Source organism: Puma concolor, chromosome B2 (assembly GCF_028749965.1).
Source record: "Puma concolor isolate L17-30 chromosome B2, mPumCon1.1.hap2, whole genome shotgun sequence".
In the NCBI taxonomy this organism is placed as follows: Eukaryota; Metazoa; Chordata; class Mammalia; order Carnivora; family Felidae; genus Puma; species Puma concolor.
The window spans coordinates 133,474,165-133,495,908 of record NC_141671.1 but is presented as its reverse complement, the minus strand read 5'-3'; the positions used below and the strand labels follow the sequence as shown (position 1 = coordinate 133,495,908).

The 21,744-nt window shown below is 38.2% G+C and overlaps 1 protein-coding gene across 2 annotated transcripts in view; it reads left to right on the top strand.

The window, feature by feature from the left end:
• The window catches only part of SHPRH (SNF2 histone linker PHD RING helicase), a 97,917-nt gene extending 79,608 nt beyond the window's left edge, over nt 1-18,309 (top strand). Inside the window, exons 22-27 of one of the 2 annotated variants that reach the window (XM_086708071.1) lie at nt 8,078-8,170; nt 9,469-9,555; nt 10,310-10,488; nt 14,980-15,060; nt 16,273-16,400; nt 17,389-18,309. In XM_086708071.1, the coding sequence (XP_086564197.1) occupies nt 8,078-8,170; nt 9,469-9,555; nt 10,310-10,488; nt 14,980-15,060; nt 16,273-16,369 (537 nt within the window). In that variant the 3' untranslated portion in view covers nt 16,370-16,400; nt 17,389-18,309. Of the gene's footprint in view, nt 1-8,077; nt 8,171-9,468; nt 9,556-10,309; nt 10,489-14,979; nt 15,061-16,272 lie in introns of both variants that reach the window. The other variant, XM_025925366.2, reaches the window with a different exon arrangement.
• Nucleotides 18,310-21,744: the final 3,435 nt, after the last annotated feature.

The window sequence follows — 21,744 nt, the reverse complement described above, 5'->3', positions numbered from 1 at the left end:
GTGATTGTCTCACCTCTCCCAAAGCTGAAACCCCTCATCTGTGGCAGACAGCACAGGCTAGGCATCCATTTGGCCCTCGGGCAGGAAGAGGCCTGCAGGTGCAGTAGCACGCCGCACTAGAGTACTCACGTTCGCTTGGATAAGCACAGTGCTGATCGTACTGTGGAGCGAACAAGTTAAAAAGGTCCCAGAATTACAGGTCTTCCTCCAGCCCCCTAAATCTCTTGTCCATCTGTAAGAAATAAGGGTAGGAAAGAAAGAAAAATCTATTCAGAATCAAGTGGAATGGCACATGGTGAAAAGCAATGCTGTCCTCCCTTCCCCCTTCTTTGTCTTACCACAGTGATCAGTTTCTGTTGTTCGTTGTAAAGGTCACCTATATGACTTCTGGTAACACACATAGATTTTCTTCCTTAAAATACTAGCCGGAGACCATAGACAGTATATGCTCTCTCCTCACTTTACAATATGCGGAAATTAGCGCATCTCTTCCTCTTTCAATGTTTCTTCTCTGTTCCACATCCTAATTTCTGTTACGTATCATGCACCTTTTATTACCTAATTGTAGATATGTCTTCCATATCAAAGAAAGTCAGTAAATAGTGAACAATATTTTCACTGTGGAACCAGGTAGAGTGATTGAAGACATGTGGAAAGGAATATAATTCTAATCCTGTAGATTTAAAATTTGCTTTTCAAAGAAAAACCTTCCAAGCACCCCAGCCTAATGAAACTTCGAACTTTTTTCTAGAAATCTTCCTTAATTTCTGTGTCAACTTCATCTGGCACCAGTATCCATGTAATCATTGTAATATTCTTTTTTTTCACTGTGCTATACTGCTTCAAGAAATTTTAGCAGGATGAGTGTGTAAATGGCAAATTTCAAAAAATGACTTCAATTTGACTTCACTATAGAGTGATAAGTGACTGACATCACCCTTTGATGTAAGACATGATTGCAAATGCTTCACATAAACTAGTGTGTATGTATTTCACATATATGGAATATATATAATACATGTAAAATCTCTAAAGATATGCCCTGTGTGTTGACATAAAGTAGTCTCTAAACGTGAATATTCTCTCTAATGTTTGATGAGAAATAAGACTGAGTGCATTCATCATCTCCACTGTTTGACTTTTTTCTGATGTTCTTCAGGACCCAGCAGCCACTTTAGTGGCTTAATTCTACTAATGGAGCAAACCATGACCATGAGAATCCATAGATATTGCAGAGAAAAAGTGGGAGATGAATGTGGAGAGATTACGTAAATAGAATATAGAGGGGCTCAAGGGAGAAAGGCAAGACTGATGACAAAGGAATATAATACAAAGCAATAATAACTCTCCAGTCATAGAACACTAGTTTTATTTATATTAAATCAAGTGCAAGTAGCACGTTGCTGCTGTACTAGGGAGATCTCCTGTCTGTTCTCCTTCCTTTCCTACCTTCCCTAAATAAGGATTCTCAGCAACAGGAAATGGATGTGAAGGGAATAGACTAAAGCCAACCACTGCATATGTTCTGCACCATACTGTAGAATTTTACCTGTTCCCACCTCTTTCCCCAGTAATAAGACTTCAGACAATGAAAAGCAGTATTTCACTCTAAGAATGACTTGGTGAGATATTTAATCACATTCTTGAGGGGAAGGGTTGATCAAAGTCTAAGTCAGATACTCCTTGGTTACTTTATTATTAGAATTCTTTCAGGGCACCTGGGTGGCTCAGTCGATTAAGTGTCCAAGTTCAGCTCAGGTCATGATCTCACAGTTCGCAAGTTCAAGCCACGCCTCAGGCTTTGCTGATACCTCGGAGCCGGATTCTGTGTCTCCCTGTCTCCCTGCCCCTCTCCTCACACTCTCTCTCAAAAATCAACATCAAAAAGAAAAAAAAAAAAGAATTCTTTCAATCTAGTGAATATATGATAAAGAAACAAAAGTGAGTTTTCCATCCTTTTAACACATGTAACAAATTTTAATTCAAACTTTAGGTTCTCAGAATTTTAAAACAGGAACCTAAGACTATACGGCTTCCTTACTCCATTGAATTTTAACTCTGTGATGAAAATAAGCTAGTTGCACCTACTTAGAGTAGATAAGAGGTACATGACATTTCTGATCTTTAGTTATGCTACTAGACAACTTCTAAGCCAGACTTCATAAGAAATAGTCTTTGTTGGCCTTTGGTGCAAATGGGTATCTGCTATGTTTTCATTGCCTTGACATCCTACCCAAAGTCTAGAACTTTTAACTTTGCAGTTTATTTTCCAGAAAGTGAAAGTCCTCCTGTATATGTAGTTTAGAGACCTTATTTGATTTTGTTGATTAAATTACAAGCAGGGGAGCAAAGATTTTCATAAAGAACATTTTGTGATTCTTTTGCTGTAAAGAAGAAAAATTCCATCCTTTTTCTTCATTAACTGTTATAATATTCTTGGCTGCTTATCTCATGAGTGGAACACCAGGAAAGGTACTGACTTGATCTGACTGGTGGTACTTTGTATGTCTCCCATCCTGGCTCTCCAGTTGATCTTAGAACTAGTGCCTTAGGGAGAGCAACCATGAAGATAAGGTCAAGGGAAGGCAGGGGACAGACGATTTATCTTTACTCCAAAGCTGGGCCTTCGTCACTAATGTTTCAGAAACTTGATCAAAGCCAAGCATTGATCACAAAGTCAGGTTTGGTGGATATGTATCTGGAAAAACCGAAGAGACTATCAAGAAAGAATGGTAATGAGAAAAGGGACAAAAATTTCAGAAGAGGACAAAGGTGCTTATAATTAAATGCAACTTTATCAACCTAATATATTAAGTGATCTAGTAGTCTTGCGGGATTTCTCTCTCCATGTACCCTCCTCAAGAATACATATTCCAACCTATCTTTGCATCTGTATATTTACTGATATAGCTAAAAACAAAAAAAAAAAAAAAAAAGTAATAAGCCAAGTTAGATTGAGGCTGCCATTTTACCTGGCTTGAGAATATTCATACTTTGTTAACACCTTGCGTAAGGATAGATTGGTGTCCGCATCGCCTCATCCTTATCTCTTTTCTGCCTCTTCTGTGATCCCCTCCAGGCTTGCCTGTCATATAACCCATCCCCTTCTTTTTGTTTTTACCTTTTTTAACAGATTTGTTTTCTGTAGCTGTGGCAACATTGAATAGTCTTCTCAGAAACTGACAGATTTGAGCCAAAGTTCATTTATGCATCTGAGACAGAAACATTAAAAAGAGTAGTAGAGGGTCGACAGGGTGGCTCAGTCGGGTAAGCATCCGACTTTGTCTCAGGTCATGATCCAGTCATGGGTTTGCGCTCTGCATCAGTCTCTGTGCTGATAGCTCAGAGCCTGGAGCCTGCTTCGGATTCTGTCTCCCTCTCACTCTGCCCCTTCCCCACTCATTCTCTGTCTGTCCCTCTCTCTCAAAAATAATCATTTTAAATAAATAAATAAACAAACAAACAAATAAATAAATAAGTAGTAGAATATGTGTAGTACTCATTAAGACAGTATAATAAAACATCCACTTAAATTGCACCCAGGCCAAACCAGCAGTATAAACCATCTTTTTTGTTTTCCTCTGTATTCTGTAACTTGCATTAGACTGTATATTTGGGAGAGTAACAGAGTGTATCTTTTGATCTTTGTATATCCAGTGCCTAATATAGTTCTTGGAATTTTTGTTGAATAAATAAATGAATGATTTGAATAATCAATATGAACTGACTTTAAATGTTGGAGGGACTTGAGTTATGAGAAAAATGCAGAAGAAAGTCTGCCCTGTCTCTTTGTTCACTTCCATTGACTTTGCTCTAAGAGCAACCATGGTCTTTTCAGTATTATTTTGGGACTCTTGCTTTTTCATTTGGAAGTAAAAAGCACAAGCAGGAAAGAGAAGAAAAGTTCATGAATCAGGGCATAATGTAGTGGGAATCTGAGATTCTAAAGATTGAAAATAAAAGCCTACTGGGGTCGCCAACTTTATTAACCTCTCCTGTAGCTCCTGATAGTTCGGTTAAAAAAAAAAATTTTTTTTTTAGTGTTTATCAACCTATATAATGAAATGGTACCACCCTCCAGTTGTAGGCTTCTTTTAAGACCAGTTCCAGTGATTTCATTACCTAGTATCTAATACAGAATCCACCTAGAGCCTGCTTTGTGCTAGATCAAATCCCCCCTGTCTTTCTTGACTGCTCTTGTCCGAGTCTCTAGCTAGTGTAGGTGGGAAAGCCAGAGATTAATCACAAGATTTGGTTTGCCTATTGTTGATCATTCTGAACCAATAAAAACTACATTGGGAGTTTTAAATTGTATTCTAATCCCCTTTTAATTTTATTTTATTTATTCATTTTTTTACTCAGCATATTTGGGATTGAGAAGCCTATATGTAAATTTTTTTTTTTTTTTTTTTTGCATTAAATAAGCTGACTGAGTGTATACTGTTTACAAAGGATGATGCCAGGCTCTAGGTGATATAAAAGTAAATGCCATTTGGTCCTTGTCTTCAAACAGTATATTGACTGATACTGACAAGTGTCCTATACTCTGAGATATGATATAATATCATATGAAGTCATATAGAACCATGACAATGGCACCTGGCTGGTAAGCATGTGACTCATAATCTCAGGGTCATTAGTTCAGGCCCCACATTGTGCATGGAGCCTACTTAAAATAAAGAATAAAAAAAGAACCATGGCAGGGCAATTAATTGAGGAAAAAGCTGCTCTTCTCCAAATAAAATCTCTCATCTTTCCCTTATGAAAGACTGAGTAAATGTCAAGCATAGAAGAATCTAATAAAAGAATAAACCAAAGAACACCTCGTTTTTAAATCCAGTGGTCATTCATCCAACATTTGTGAGTTACTGTAACTAATGTGTATTAATATAGCACTTTTGCTGACATTAGTGCATTTAACACAACTGTGAACTACATACAGAGAGGTTGGAAAACATTTACAACATAAATTTAGCATGTACAATATATGAGAGGTCGTACAAATCAGTAAGAAATGAAAACTTAGTTTTTTTTTTAATTGGCAAAGGATATGAGTACAGTTCACAGAAGAGGAGTTCTAAATAGCCAATTAATGATGTTCAAATTCACCCTTGGGAAATGTAGACTAAATAAAAATTTGACCCCTTATCTCACCTATCAGACTGGCAAAAAAATTAAATTTTAACAAGCATGCAAAGAAGGAAGTATTTTTAACTGTTGGTTGTTAAAACTTCCAGCATTTTTAGAGGGCAATTTGATATACCAAAATCTACCGAAATCCAAGTATCTAATTAAAGTTCTTTGAGCCTCTGACCAACAATTAATTCTACTTTGAAGTGCCTATCCAACAAAGTACTCGCACATGTACCCAAAGTACTGTTTATAATAGTCAGAAAGAATGCATTAAATGTGAAGCCTAATGTGTACTGAACAAGAATCCTAAATGTATACTGATAAGCAAATGTTTAATAAATTGTTGTACCCTAAATATTGTGCAGCCATTGAGGTCAGGTAAATATAAAGGTCCTACGTGAATAGATTGCTAAGATACAATGTTAAGTGAAAATGCCATTTTATAAAACATATTTACAAATATTTTGGAGTATGTATGCATTTTTATCTAGGCTTCTAAAATGCCTAAGTCTAAATTATCTAAAATGTGCCTGTGATAAATCTAGTAGGTAAGATAGAAACCAGATCCTTATCTAACTTCTATTCAGTTTTTCTCCGACAGTTTATTGCGTTTCTCTGTTAACTTTTTAGCTCAGTAATCCTTCATTGTTCGTAGTATTTTCTTTTCATTTAGCAACAAATTAGGAATTGTTATTGAAATAAACTCAACATATCCTCTTGTGACTTGAGGCAACATTTTCAATGACCATTTATAATAAATGTCTTCAAGTAGTCTAAAACATGAATCTTTCATCTTGACAGAAACTACCTTAACATATTGGCCTCACGTAAGGAATTTGCATTTATTGGATTTGGGTTTTTTTCATTATGCAGGACCTGCATGCTCAAACCAAAACCTGCCAATATATGTGGGCCACCCACTTCTTCCTCTATTGTTCTCATTCTCAGTAGCCATTTTCTATCCATCTGGAAGGAAAGGGTATTAAGGTAGTCTCACTTCCCATGTAGCTTTTTGCCAAGCAGAGTTTTGGATTTCTTAGACTTCCTTATTATTCTTCTTTAATAGTGGAAGTAACTGGACTAGGACCAAATGGTTCCAAGCTGTGACATTTGCAAGGGCTCATTGAGAGCTATCACCGAACTGGCCAAACTTTGATCAAAGCGAATGTTCTTGTCTTTTCCTTCAGAGAGTTAGCACTCTGGTTTAGAATGTTGCTTATAGAAGATTATTATGTTTTCTTTTGAACTTTTCATAAAAAGCAGCTTAATAGATGGAAGGTTTTATAGTTATCATGATATTTTACTTGAAAATATTTTTGAACACGAGACCTTGCAAGGATATGGATTTTTCTGTCTAAGCTCGTTAAACACTCGCTTTATGCTGATTTCCTGTTTTCTCATATTTGAGATAATTTTGCTCTTGTTTAAGACAGTTTTTAGACTGAAACAGATCCCTTCTATTTTTTAACCCTTCGAGTATAATTGACAATCTGCAAACTTTTAAGTATAATTGAAAATCTGGGGGCGCCTGGGTGGCGCGGTCGGTTAAGCGTCCGACTTCAGCCAGGTCACGATCTCGCGGTCCGTGAGTTCGAGCCCCGCGTCAGGCTCTGGGCTGATGGCTCAGAACCTGGAGCCTGTTTCCGATTCTGTGTCTCCCTCTCTCTCTGCCCCTCCCCCGTTCATGCTCTGTCTCTCTCTGTCCCAAAAATAAATAAACGTTAAAAAAAAAAAAAAGAAAATCTGCATATGTAGACTTGGGATTTTAATACTAGAATTTTAAAACTTCTATAATTCTGTCTTGCTGACTTAAAAATGCTATGCCTTTCTTTCTTGATCTGTTCATATATTTTACCTTTGAGTGTCTCTGTGTAAAAGCGGTGAGTAGAGTCGGTTTACTCTTTTTGGTTAGCTCTGCGCCCTTGTGGGATTATCTGTGTCATTATAGTGCTCATATGTAATGTCTTAGATAATAAGGTATTGAGTGCTCTTTGCCAGGTTTGAGTTCAATGTTATACATGTATTTTCTCATGTAACCATCACAGCAATCTTTGGAAGTAGGTAAAATTATTCCTGCTTGACAGATGATGAAACTATGGCTCAGAAAGGGTAGTCTGTATAACTAGCGAGATGCAGAACTGGCTGTTGAATTTAGATTTATCACTTTCAGAATCCCATGCCCTTAATTTCTCCATGTCATGCCATCTCCCAGAGCATTCCAGGAGGAAGTTTCTCTATGAAGGCCATAAAAACACTGGCTCATTTCCTCATTTTGTTATTTCCCCATTTTTATTTTTGCATTTTTATACTTTTATGATGGAAGTGGTTCCAGAAGATGCAAAAACCACTCGTTGAGTGTTTATCTAGCTTTGTAGAAATCTGCTGCTGTCCAGGTGGCTGTCATTTGTACCTCTGTCCTTGTCCTTTGTAATTCCCTTGCAAGAAAGGATTCTTCGCAGTTTGCTTGCATTGGAATTTGATTCATTGTATTCTTAACATTTCTAATGCTGTAATATCTGTATAAATATATATATTTATATAAAATATATATTTAAATATGTATATTTATATATAGCTTATATCCATATAAATATAGAGTGTTTTCTATATCAATTCTGCTTATCTAAAATAACAAAATCTTGCAACTACAAAACCTAACGACTTTAACCTAAGAATCTTCTCTTCAGGATCATATCACTTATAACTTCCTGGTGTGTTTCATATTCCAATTTTCCCTGGGTATAAATTCTATAACTTCTACAATTTGAGTTTAAAGAAAACTTCCAGCAAATATAGAATAAAGAAGAATAGACACATATGTACCTGATAGTTTGTTTTGATGCACCTGTAGTTTTGGTAATAAAAGTGTCTTATATTGGTTTTCCTTTCCATTATGAACTAGATTTAATTTGGCAGTGACGTGTTTTCTTCTTTGTGTTCAAAGGGCAGCCATTCTACCAAAGTGGAAGCTGTGGTCAGAACTCTGATGAGAATCCAGCTTAGAGACCCGGGCGCTAAAGCACTAGTCTTCTCAACGGTACAGTCAACCATGTTCTTCCTTGGTCTTGGCTCACACTGGCTTTCTGGCTCTAATCAGCTTATATCTGAGAGTTCGTGCTTAATGTTTACCCTCATATAGTAGAGATTTAGAATTACTGTTAGATTTTCCATGTTCATGTTTTATTTTCCTATGTCCATAGGATAGAATTATTTTTTTTTTCTTTTTTCAACGTTTTTATTTATTTTTGGGACAGAGAGAGACAGAGCATGAACGGGGGAGGGGCAGAGAGAGAGGGAGACACAGAATCGGAAACAGGCTCCAGGCTCTGAGCCGTCAGCCCAGAGCCTGACGCGGGGCTCGAACTCAGGGACGGCGAGATCGTGACCTGGCTGAAGTCGGACGCTTAACCGACTGCACCACCCAGGCGCCCCAGGATAGAATTATTTTTAGAGGAATTTGGTGATGCTTCACAAGGCAATTTCTACAGCTACACGTCCTGTTTGTGGTTTATGGGGATTTTCTGGTATTAATATGTTAAAAATTAGAACCTATAACCTTGAAAGTCTCATTTCACAAATGAAATTGGTTGTTTAAGAAAAAATCTGCTGAGGGGCGCCTGGGTGGCGCAGTCGGTTGAGCGTCCGACTTCAGCCAGGCCAAGATCTCACGGTCCGTGAGTTCGAGCCCCGCGTCAGGCTCTGGGCTGATGGCTCAGAGCCTGGAGCCTGTTTCCGATTCTGTGTCTCCCTCTCTCTCTGCCCCTCCCCCGTTCATGCTCTGTCTCTCTCTGTCCCAAAAATAAATAAAACGTTGAGAAAAAAAAAAATTTAAAAAAAAAAAAAAAAAAGAAAAAATCTGCTGAATAAAATATTGAGTAAAGGGGCGTTCACTTTTGAATGTCCCCTCTCTGTAAAAAGAGCGTTCATACTATTCCTCCTTTCTGTTCTTATATTCTAATAATTAAATTTTTGCCTGCTGCTCATTAAAAAAATATATCATGAGTAAAAATTCTAGTTTTCATTTCTAAAAGGTAAGCAACTATATCCGTTAAGCACTCCATTATTTATTTGATATTATTTCTCTTTATCTTAACTTCATTTCCCAAAGGCAGTCATGTTTTTTACCCTGTCTTTAACCAGCATTTGATCTCAAACAAACAAAAAAAAAAAAAAAAAAAACTATAGAACTAAATAATATTGATGGTACTACATTTGAAGATTTTTTTTTCTGAATTCTAAGGTACAAAAGTTATTTTCATTTAGTCCCTTTTCAACTCCTTTTTATGTGAAAGCTATGTGTAAATATTTGTTTTCTTATTGTTTTATGTGTTCTAGTGGCAAGACGTATTAGATATTATTTCAAAAGCCCTCACTGACAACAACATGGAATTTGCTCAGATCAGCCGTGTTAAGACATTTCAGGTATGTCAAGAAGATTTTACTTGCGTTTGGGGAGGTGGGGATTTAGTTGCAAATTTAAACTGCTGCTAACTAGGTTACTTCCATTTATTGTCTTGTGTAAGGGTTTGAGTTACTGATTATAAAATTAACATTCAAAAGCAAGGTGGAGAAACTATAATTAATTTTCTATCTGTTCAGTTATACCTATAGCAAGATCATTTTTTTCTTTTTTAAGATCTTCTGACTTGAGGGTGTTGGCTTTAATAGAGGAGACAGCCTGGGATTCACCTTGTGAATGGACAGGGCCATCGTGCCAGGATTAAGTTCTCAAGACACTGCATCAGGCAAAACTATATGACCCAAGTCCTTACATGACACTCAGCATGACAGGCACACACCCTGAGAGTCAAAAAACAAAAAGACCAAGTGAAAATGTAGCAGATTTCATACCTCTGACCTCATCCTCACTCTTAACACATTCCTCCTCTCTCTCTTTCCTGGAAGCTCATGTAGTTTAATCTGTATCCATCACATACATGTATCTTTTGCCTCCACCGTATCTCAGTGAACAAGAGGGCTTATGTGATACTTTTCCTCATGAAGTCAAACAACAAGTTTACATTTTCTAAAATTAATAATTTTACATTTACTTGTCTTAATTATGACATTTCACAATGACCTGGATACCACTAGTCTTCTTTAATATGAGCTATAATATACCGCTCTTATTTTTAACTGATGCAGCTAAAATTTAAATGTACCTTTCTTTTTTTAGGAGAACCTCTCAGCATTTAAACATGATCCCCAAATCAATATTTTGCTGCTGCCCCTGCACACAGGTTCTAACGGATTAACTATCATTGAAGCAACTCATGTTCTCTTGGTGGAGCCCATTTTGAACCCTGCCCACGAGCTTCAGGCCATTGGGAGGGTGCACCGAATTGGACAGACCAAGTAAGGCCTAAAATTAACATCACTTACTTTTGCTTCAAGTTTTTAAGATACAAATCAGTGTTTAAGCTCTTCATTTATGTTCGTTAAACCTATTCATTAATTACTTCCTTAATGTATTAAATTTTCAAGTATCATTATATGACCAACAGACGTTTTGCGATTTCCAGCCCTCCCTACTCGAGCAAATCCCAAATTCTCCCAGATTTTTGTCTTCAAACTCTACCCTGATCACTTTACCAAAACAGTTTCTTAAAATATTTAAGACAGGGGCGCCTGGGTGGCGCAGTCGGTTAAGCGTCCGACTTCAGCCAGGTCACGATCTCGCGGTCCGTGAGTTCGAGCCCCGCGTCGGGCTCTGGGCTGATGGCTCAGAGCCTGGAGCCTGTTTCCGATTCTGTGTCTCCCTCTCTCTGCCCCTCCCCCGTTCATGCTCTGTCTCTCTCTGTCCCAAAAATAAATAAACTTAAAAAAAAAAAAAAAAAATATTTAAGACAGCTGCAGAGTTGAAGATATCCATTGTGACTTTGAGAAGAATTGATTTTTGATTGTCTAAAGTAGCCTGTATTTAAAAGAAGGCAGATCTCATTCATGACCCCTTTTTAAATTCTTCCCCTTAAGGGGGCGCCTGGGTGGCTCAGTCAGTTGGGCGTCCGACTTCGGCTCAGGTCATGATCTCGCGGTCTGTGAGTTCGAGCCCCGTGTCGGGCTCTGTGCTGACAGTTCAGAGCCTGGAGCCTGTTTCAGATTCTGTGTCTCCCTCTCTCTCTGACCTTCCCCCGTTCATGCTCTGTCTCTCTCTGTCTCAAAAATGAATAAATGTTAAAAAGAATTTTTTTTTTTTTAAATTCTTCCCCTTAGGGAAAGACAGTCCCATAGGTCCACTCTGAGAAATAATTAGATTTAGTTTAGACCCAAAGCAAACCTAATAGTGAATACTATGTAATATCTACTACTTTTATTCAAATATTAGAATAGAAAACTATCCTTCATAAGACCTGTTAGATGTATTACCTCCTAGATATTAGATGCCTTGAATGTTTAGAAAAAATCCATACTGAGTACTCATTAAATAAATGTTGATTGAGCAGCAACTATATGTCATGCATTATTCTAGATACTCAAGACTCAAACTGAGTAAGACATAACCTACTCCCCCAAGGAAATCACTGTGTAGTACCAGAAACAGAAGATTTGACATACTGCAGTAGAGTGTGCAAAAATACATTAGAAGTACCGTGTAACAAAAGGGGCTGATCGGTTGTGCCTAGAAAGTCACGGAAGGCTTCATTGGGTTGAGTCTTGAAGAAATAATTATTTCAACGTTGGGCTAGAAAAGGGTGATCTCACAACCAAAGAGAGTTGCATGTGCAGGAACACAGAGCAGATAAACGCCATGATATTCCTAGGAACTGGAAGGAGTTTGGGATTGCTGGGGTATAGAGCCTGCGGAGAGGAGTGGCGGGGGATCTGATCTTATGTGCCCTACTCAAAACGCTGAAGGGCCTTGTAAGCAATAGCCAAGAGAGCAAATGAGGGCTTTTAACTTTTAGCAGGCAAGAGACATGTTCATCAAATAAACCCTTAGTAAAATATGGCAAGGTAACATAACTGATAAATGCATGCTTGTTCTAAGCCCTGTTGAGTATCATTTAAAATGCAGTTCTGTCTTATTATGTTGTTTTTTTGGTTTGTTTTTTCTTACACTTTTAAACATTGACCTCTCGTCTTTTCAGTGTTTTCCAAGGCATAGACTAGACGCAGCTCATATGTAAGACCACAGTCTAAAAAGACCGTTCAACACTACTTGACTCATCTTACTATACTTCCCTAGTAAATAGATTTTTCCACTTTCTGAAGAGATGGTCTTAAAAGTCTTCTGTATCTTCCTGCTCCCCACTGATGGCAGGCTTGCCTCACATGTGCAAAACAGATACCTCAGATTTGAAGCATCTCATCTTTCCATCACCAACCTGAGCCGTCTGCCTGCATCGGTACCCACATGCCTCCTTCAGCAAATTGTCATTGAGGATCTTCTGTGTGCCAGGCACTGTTCTAAGTATTTGAGATGCCCTTGTGGAACTTAAATTCTAGTTATAAGACAGCCAGTAGAGAGATGGTAAACAATAAGCAGAAGTAAAACATCTACTAAGTTAGGAGCTGGAAAAGTAAAGCAGGGTAAGGAGGATTAAGAGGGCATTGGCTGGGCAGGATGGCATGCAGTATTTTTATAGAGAAGTTAACATCTGAACAAAGAGTTGAAAGAGATGTGAAAGTCATGCAGGTGTCATGGAGAGTAATATTCACGTAGAAAGCACACTCAGTGCAAAGACCCTAAGTCAGAGGTGTGCTGGGTACATTTGAGGAAGAGCGAGGAGCCAGGGTTGCTAAAGTAGAATAAGCAAAGAGGAGAGAAGTAGGAGATGAAGTCAGAGAGCCGGTAGGGGAGGAGATGGTCTGATTTGAGAGTAAGAGAGAATAGGGTTTTATTTATTTATGAACAAACACTTATCTAACACAGAGGGGTTAAGTCACTTGTCCAAGGTCACATAGCTAGCAAAAGTGGTGGCGGGTTTCAAACAGCTGCTCTGCCTCCGCAGTCCGTGCTTGTAAGCACAGCACACAGCTGCCTCTGCATTGCTGGTAGGACTTGCAGCAACGTTTATTTATTAGAGAGACAGAGCGTGAGCATGGGAGGGACAGAGAGAGAGAGGGAGACACAGAATCTGAAGCAGGCTCCAGGCTCTGAGCGGTCCGCACAGAGCCTGACGCGGGGCTCGAACTCACAGACCGCGAGATCATGACCTGAGCTGAAGTTGGAAGCTTAACCGACTGAGCCACCCAGGCACCCTGGTAGGACTCGTATTTTGAGCAGTTTTGCTGCAAAGAGCAGAGAAAAGGAAGAGTATGAGATCAAGAGGGGTTTTTTGTTGTTTTTCCTTTCATATGGGAGAAATAAAGGAATGGTTCATTAAAGACAAAACAACTAGTAAAGCAAGAGAGGAGAGAGTGTAAAACAGCGCTCAAGTGCAGGCATTGCTCATAGGTGGGCATTGGGATGTTTCCTCAGTAGCAAAAAGCAGGAAGGCACAGTATGTTCCCTCCCTTCTGTCACAGTCGGGGGAGTGTCCCTTTTCTTTCAAAAGGCAGCCTTTCCACTTGTCATGGGTGCCATCCGTTCTCCTACTCTCTCAAGGGCATTCCTCTTGTAACACATGACCACATAAATATGTCTTAGTATCACCCATCTGTAGAAACACTCCCCTGCATTCCACCTCCATCCACTTCCTTACCCCTCCGCTCTCAGCCTTTCTGGTGGGGTTTTGGTCCTCACCGTGCCACCAAAATAAGGTTTCAAAATGCTATTAATGACCTACTTCTTGCCAGTGGTCCCTGAGGGCTCTTTTTTTCTCATCTATGCTTCCTAAATGAGTTCATCCAGTCGTAGAGCTCTAAGTAGCACTTATGCGCTGATGACTCTCAGACGCATGTCCCTGGTCCAGACATGCCCCTTCAGCTCCCGTCTCAGACCCACACACCCAGTTCTGCCACTTCACACATATCTGGACTCCACCTCCCCTTAGATACCTAGCTTATGGAAAACTCTGGTTTCCCATAGGCTGCGCTCCCACCCACCCCAAGCCCTCCCCATCTTATAGTCTGCCTCTCTCATGTGTAGTTTCTCAGACCAGAGGTCTAGGACTCTTCCAGATTTGTCTCTTTGTCCACACGTCCACACCATCACTGAAGTCTTGCCAGTTCTACCTGCCAGCTCTATCTTGCCAGATATTCCAAATCTTCTGCTACGTACTGTTGCCACTGACCCAACCAGAGTACAGCCCACCCCTTACCTGGACTCTTACAGAACTCCTTAACTTTTGCTACCTAATAGTTCATCCCCCATGCAGGAGCCAAAGAGATGTCTAAAGTATAAGTGAGTACAAATGAAATCACGCCTAAAACCCATGGATGGCTTCCCCCCATAACCACAATAAAAATCCAGATTCCTGCCATGTCCCTCCAGACCCTACACGATCTGGTCCCTGCCTACCTCTGCAAACTCACTTCCACTCTCTACCCCTACATTACAGTACCCTTCCGCCACGCCAGCCTTAGGCTTGTTTCAAGCGTGTTTCAAGAGCTTGCATTTACTTACTGTTTCTTCTGTTTGGATGCTTTTCCTGCTTCTCCTTTGCTGAGTGGCCTCCTTCCCATCGGTCATGTTTTAACTCATATGTCTCAGCTGCCTTGTGTCATTATCTGTACCATCTGATTTACGTGTTTATTGTGTGTCTCCCCTTGTTCGAATGTCAGTTCATTAAGGCTAGTTTGTTTTATTCACCGCTGACCCCCCCCCCCCACCCCAGCACACTGATGAGTACCTGCCAGGTGGCACTAAGTGACTGATGAATGTAGCATATAATATGTGAAATCTTGTTTGTCCTAATTAGTTTTAAGATGTTTTTGAATGTATCATTGTTATGTACCTTCTAGACCTACTATTGTACACAGATTCTTAATTAAGGCAACAATAGAAGAAAGAATGCAAGCCATGCTGAAAACTGCTGAGAAGAGGTAGGTAACGCTTTATCCAAGCCCCTGGGCGTTTCCTGTTTACATGACATCGTGTGAGTGTTTGGGACTTCTTCACTTAGATGACCACTTAGTCAACCAAAAAATATTAAGTGCAAATACTTTTTAAAAGCAAGATGGGACATTTTACCCCGTGTAAAATGTCCCAGTTAATGCTCTGGCATCCTATATTTGATTTAATTTGTTAATAGGGATTGTAATGTGTAAAAATATTTAAACGTCCTACTTTTCTTTGCCGTATTGGATTACTTTTTAAAGAAATCTATCTTTATGCCCCACCTGGCAGCCTTAGTCTGGTATCTGTGAAAGGAAACTTATAGTGTTTCTTTATACATCACACAACTTAGTTATATACACAGAGGAAGATCTGGACTTAAAACTCAGCTGGGAATTGTGAGATTAGTTCCAAAGGCACAACAGAAGCAGAGAGACCAGAGTAGCCTTAATTTTAAAAACTTAACTTTAGAATTATAAAACTTTCTAATATTGATTCTATAATTTCCTATAAAGTCATTTTGAAAATATAAACCAATGGCTTACTACATCCTTATGAAATAGGTAATGGTTGGAAGATACAAAAGAATAATTGCCCTAGAAGGGGTGTCTCTCCAGAGGTAGTGTGCATAGCAAAGAAACCATTTGAAACCAGAAGTTTCCTTCCATCTGTGGTTTAATGGGAAGGGAAGAGTCTGCCTTGAAAGCCGTCTGCATCAGACATGAAGGCTTTTTGTTCATGTTTCCATGTGGAACAGAATTCAGTGATTATAGTTAAGCCACTTAAATGACATACCAGTTAGAAGAGCTGTTGAAATTCTCTTGAAATACACTAACTTTTGATAGTAAGAAGGTAAATTGTAAGGTGAGAGCCTTCGTAGCTGTTGGCATGGGTTTTATTTCTTTGTTTCATTAATCATGGAGAGAAAAGACATTTTATAACAAAGCCTGAAAATACTGTATGGAAGTCTTCCCTAATTTTGACAAGAAGTAATAATGATCCTGTCACCAACTTTCTACTCAGAGTTTCTGGCTCACTTACAAACACTTATCAACAAATACGGTTTTACATTATAAGAATATTATATTCTTATCTCATAATGTCTTAGATTATTACAGGACTAGAGCAAAATATAAGACAAATATAATCATTTATTCCTTGGTTTCTTTCTGACTCTACTCACTTGGAAAATCCTGCAGTCACACGAACTCATCGGTGAAGCATCCAGAGGCCTCTGTCTTAACCTTGGCTGATCTGGCAGACCTGTTTACCAAAGAAACTGAAGAACTTGAATGAAGTACACTTGATTCAATCCACAGACTTTAATGTATTTAAATTTTTTCATAGCTTATAGAGCAAAGTTATAAGTAAAAACTCCAGTAGATGTCAGTAAATACACTGTTCTTCATTGAATGAATTTCTTTCTTTTTTTTAGTTGTACAGTGTCCTAGTAGTTACTGAGTCCTTTCCAATATCTTGTTTCCAAAAGATCTATAAAGATTTTTAATTTTACACTCCTAATAAAACATTTATTTTTTGCCCCAAAGAATATCTGTATCTGATAAGGCGAGGGAATTAAGAGAGGTAACGTGTACTTTTTTTTTTTTTTTTTTTTTTTTTTGATAAGATCAGTCTTAAAAAGAGTTGGAGGAAGGGAAAAAAGTAAAGTGATCTGGTTTTATATGACCTAGTATATCTGACCCACATAAATCTCAGTTTTGGAAGGGCCTTCGGTATCTTTAGCACATGATTCACCAATATCTTGCTAGTAGTATTTAAAGTACATGGGGAATTATATTAACTCCTAGTTATTTGAGTAGTTTTAGACTGTAACTCCATGCATAGTAACTTTACAGTAATACAACTCCTAACAATAAGTTAATATTAGGCAAGTAATTCCTTTCTCTGTGTGTTGCTACTAAAAATTGAAACATTGAACACTTCTTATTTCTATGATGTGTTAGGTAGTGTCAGCGTAAGCAGTGAACTTTAGCATTTTAAGTATATTCATATTTACCATAAAATGATCTAAACTGCTTTCTCTACTTTTAATTTTTCTTATCGTTAAGTTTTTACTTGTTTTAAGATCGATGTGTCTGTAAATATTGCAAGTTTTATAATTTTAGTTCTTAATCATTATAACATGGAAATTATGGCAGGGTTTTGTGGGGTTTTTTTAGTTTTTTGTTTTGTTTTGTTTTTTATCATTATTATACTGATGTTTTGGGTTCTTTTCCTTTCCCGTGTTCTTGGGAAACTAGACTTTTAACCACTGGTATCTAACTTTGTGATAATTTGTTATTTTATTTCACTAGGACTTCTCTCAAGGACTAGTATTTGATCTTTGGAACAAGAGAATGTCATATTTACATAAGCAAATAATTGCAACTGATAACACCTGAGTGTTTCTTCTTCTGTGAAGAATTAATGGACTTTGAAGTCACTAAAGGAGTAGCTTGTTTCATCCTAGCCATTTGATGTAATACAGAGGTTCTTGTTTTGTTTTCTTTGAGCCTTCAGAGTTTTAAATGACCCTCAGGACTCATTAGCTCCTACTCAGCTGCCCAGAAAACTGTAATAGAAATATCCCTTATATCATATTTGTCCAAGAAGCTTTGGTGCTTAGTTAAGGTGCATTTTCTTATTCTAGGTTTATAGGGTGACATAATTCAACTGAAGAAAACACACACATGTTTTTGGTGCTTATTCCTCAGTTGAAGGAAGATATGCATCAATTCTTTTATATGAAATTAAACAAAACTATTATTTTTGTAGCTCTTTACACATTACAAAGAGCTTTCCTACACATTCACATTCAGCTTTAATTTGCCCAATAATCCTGTGAAGTTGATATAACTATTATCATTCCTGTTTTGAAGTTGGAGAACCAAGGTTCAGAAATACAGAGAGCCATGCTTGTGACACGTAGCAAGGAAGCAGTGGAACCCAGATCCCCTACTCCACATCTCATGGTCTTTCTGTAAATCCTGTGTCATACTGAGATTCAGAAGGCCCATGGTTGTAATTTAATGATGAGCATGTTTCAGTATTTCTGTTTGTTTCCTAGTATTCCTTTTTAAGCTAAAGTTTTAGGGAAAACAATTTGATATGCTTCAATTTTGTAAAAAAAGAAAAAATATATATATATAAATATACCTATCTGTATTAGAAAAAAAAACCGTTCTTATTTATTTCTGTAAGATATCATTAATTAAATATTTTAGTGGAAATTGAAACTTGGGGATTTATTAATTTCCGAGCCGCAGAACATACACTATGTTTTTTGTTTTGGTCTCTCAACAAAAGATGTCAAAATTGTTTATACTATAGAATTCCATATTTTATAGACATTTATTTCTTCAAAACAGTTGTGGAAATTCTTCCAGACAGTTGTTCAAAAGAAATACATATTTAATCCCCACGTCTTCTTGGCTGCAAGCAAAGGGCTTTTTTGCTTCCGTCCTCTTTCATTTTATATTTTCTAAACTGTCACTGTGCTCACAATAGTTGTTCTTTAGTGGGTGCTGTACTAATGAACCAGCGAGAAAAAATGAGATAGTACCAATCCTTAAAGAGCTTAAACGTATTTGGATCTGAGGAAGAATGAATCCAAGTGAGCTTGTTAGGACTGAAAAGATAGAGTTACATACAGTGTAAAATACATGTGCCTAATTCCATAATCTTTTGTTCAAACCCAGATAGCTTTGCTATGTTTATTGCAGCTTCAGCTTTTCTCTTTGCACATGATTTTAGCAGAATGATTCTTGCATTTGGTTTTTTAGGAATTCATCCTTTTCATGTCATATTAATAATAACAGACTAAAAACTATTGACATGAGAATTCAACACGTAACCACAAATACTTTACAAATAGTTATCAAACTAACAGTACTCATCAAAATATTTAGGAATGGAATTTAACAATGCAAGATTAATTAGTCATCAACTTAAGCAACCCTTTCAAGTGGACAAAGGAACATATTGTCTTTTAAATCTTCTCTCATCTATTAGATTTAGTATATTAAAGATTTAGTGTGCTTGAATTCTTAATGTTTATTAAACTACAGAATAACCTTTGTGAAATGCAAAAATCACCTATGCTGAATGACCTCAGGCTTAAATAAACTGAATAAAAAGTGTCTTTCAGGGGCATCTGGCTGGTTCAGTCAGTAGAGCATGCAACTCTTGATCTTAGGGTCTTGAGTTTGAGCCCCATATTAGGTGTGGAGCCTACTTTATAAAAAAAAAAAGTGTCTTTCAATTTTTCTAGAATTTAAGCAAAATCCCCCAGTAATATGTCAATTCATAATTTTTAACTGGCATACCAATATAAAAATGAAATGTCATTAAAACAGTGCAGTGCAAGAAATGCATCTTGAACCTATCTATTCTGATAAAGAAAATCTAATCTTTCATAAAATTTCTTCAAAGTGGGATCAATTAACTATATTTTATAAAATTTATGAGAATCTCCATGTGCCTCTGTTCCATCGTGAAGCCCACAAGAGTGCTATCACATTAAGGGTTGAATATGAACCAGTCACAAGCCTTTCGTAGAGGAGGGCTGTGCGGATAATTGATAACCCCAGGGGAACTCCGGATCTCATGATAGGTGTACGGTGTTGCGTCTGAGTTAGAGAACACGCAGTATCACATACAGAAAATACGGGAACATAAGTCTTCCCTTCAGCCAGCCTTTCAGGGACACACATATCTTGTCTTTGAAGGTCCCACACCATCCTGCGGACCCTATCCCATTATTTAGTATCAGTGACTCAAAACTGACTTCTTTAAATTGAAACTGAATCCTTTGTGCTGCCACCTATGTATGCAGGTTCTTTTTCTGCCAAGCTGGAAATAAAATTTAGCCTCCATTATCTGTATGATGATCTTTTGTACAGGTGTCTATTGTTATTAAGTTGTTCAGTAACCTTTTCTTTCTTCCTCTCAACCCGTCCCTTCAGTATTTTCTTAGTCTTTCTCCAACGCCCGTTGGCTGTTTCTCCAAAGCCCGGAAACCTGTTCTTACTTGTGCTCCACACCCCAGATAGAGCCTGGTCAAGGACAGTTTTGTCCAAGGACCAATTTTGTACGTGTGAAGTCTTTTCAGATCTGTGATTCGTATGCCAGTACAAAACTGATCACTGACAACCCCTCTGGTGCCTTCTGGAGAAAACATTTGTGCCCAAATTTCCTTAGAAATCTAGTTCCCCGTCGCTTTATTAATAATTTATTTAGAGTATGTCTACTGAGATTACCCGTGTTTATCTTCCTTCAAGACCATTTAGTTTATATTTACCACTTCCCTAATTCTGTACTCGGAACTACAAAGGCACCTTATGCCCCTTCTGTTTCCCAGCTTCCTATAATCAAATGAGTGCTACAGCCAGCTATCTTTTCAGACTCTTCTTAAAAATTTCCATTGACTGGGGCACCTGGGTGGCTCAGTCGGTTAAACGTCCAACTCAATCTTGGCTCAGGATGCGGTCTCACAGTTCATGGAATCAAGCCCCATATCAGGCTCTGCACTGAGCATGGGGCCTGCTTGGGTTTCTCTCTCCCTCTCTCTCTACCCCTCTGCCTGCCTCTCTCTCTCTCTCTCTCTCTCAAAATAAATAAATTTAAAAAAAAAATGTCCATTGATTAAGATGAGAGCATTGTTCCCTGTTGACTGTGTTGAAAAGATTTTCCTTTGGCAGTCACAAAATGATATCTTTGGTAAATGCAAACCTATGTTTAAGAAGAGAATGTACTTCAATGCCTGATCTCACTTTATTGTATCAGAAGTTTATCAGCAATTAGTATAAACTGTTAAGCATCATTGTGGAATGCCGTACTTACTTAAAACTCCTCAATGCTTCTCACTTTTTAAGTCTCTAACTGATAACAGGTTACTGCTTTTATTCTGCAGGTGACCGTTTCCACCCCGCTCCCACATGATTGCTTACAGGAGTGATAGAATACAAATAAACACATAGCACTTCTGTCTTCCTATTGCAGACATCTAATTTATGCAATAAGTTCTTTTAAAGGGATGATTCTTTTACTTACAATCTTTATGCATACAGCAAAAGATTAGCAAGTTTCCCTCTTAAATGGTTTTGGTCTTTCAAGCATTAAGATGAAGATCTTTACTAAGTAAACCACTTTTTAATTCTCTCCTTCCTTCCTTCCACGGTTCCTACCTTTCTTCCTGTTTTGTTCTTATGTCTTAGTATCAGAAAAGCCGTTTATCCACTGCTACATAAAAGGGTACTGATCAGACCCCTGCCCAAACACTCCTAAGCTGGAGTCCGTGCACTTCCGGGGTGGGAGAAGCTCCTCAGATGAGCTTCCAAGGGCAAACGCCCCTCCCCGAATGGTACACAGTCTGCAGCTCCCTGGAGAGAGTTCAGTGCGCCTATAGCAGCCCAAACTAACGACACAACCCATAGAAACAAAAGCCCTAACTAAAGTCCTCGGTAAATTTGATGCATATGAAGGTCCTGAGACCAAAAAGTTTGAGAACTACAGTAGCCTATTTTTAAAGTATCTTCGGGGCGCCTGGGTGGCTCAGTCGGTTAAGCATCCGACTTCGGCTCAGGTCATGATCTCACAATGAGGGGGTTTGAGCCCCACCTCCAGCTCTCTCAAGTCAGCACAGAGCCTACTTCGGATCCTCTGTCTTCCTC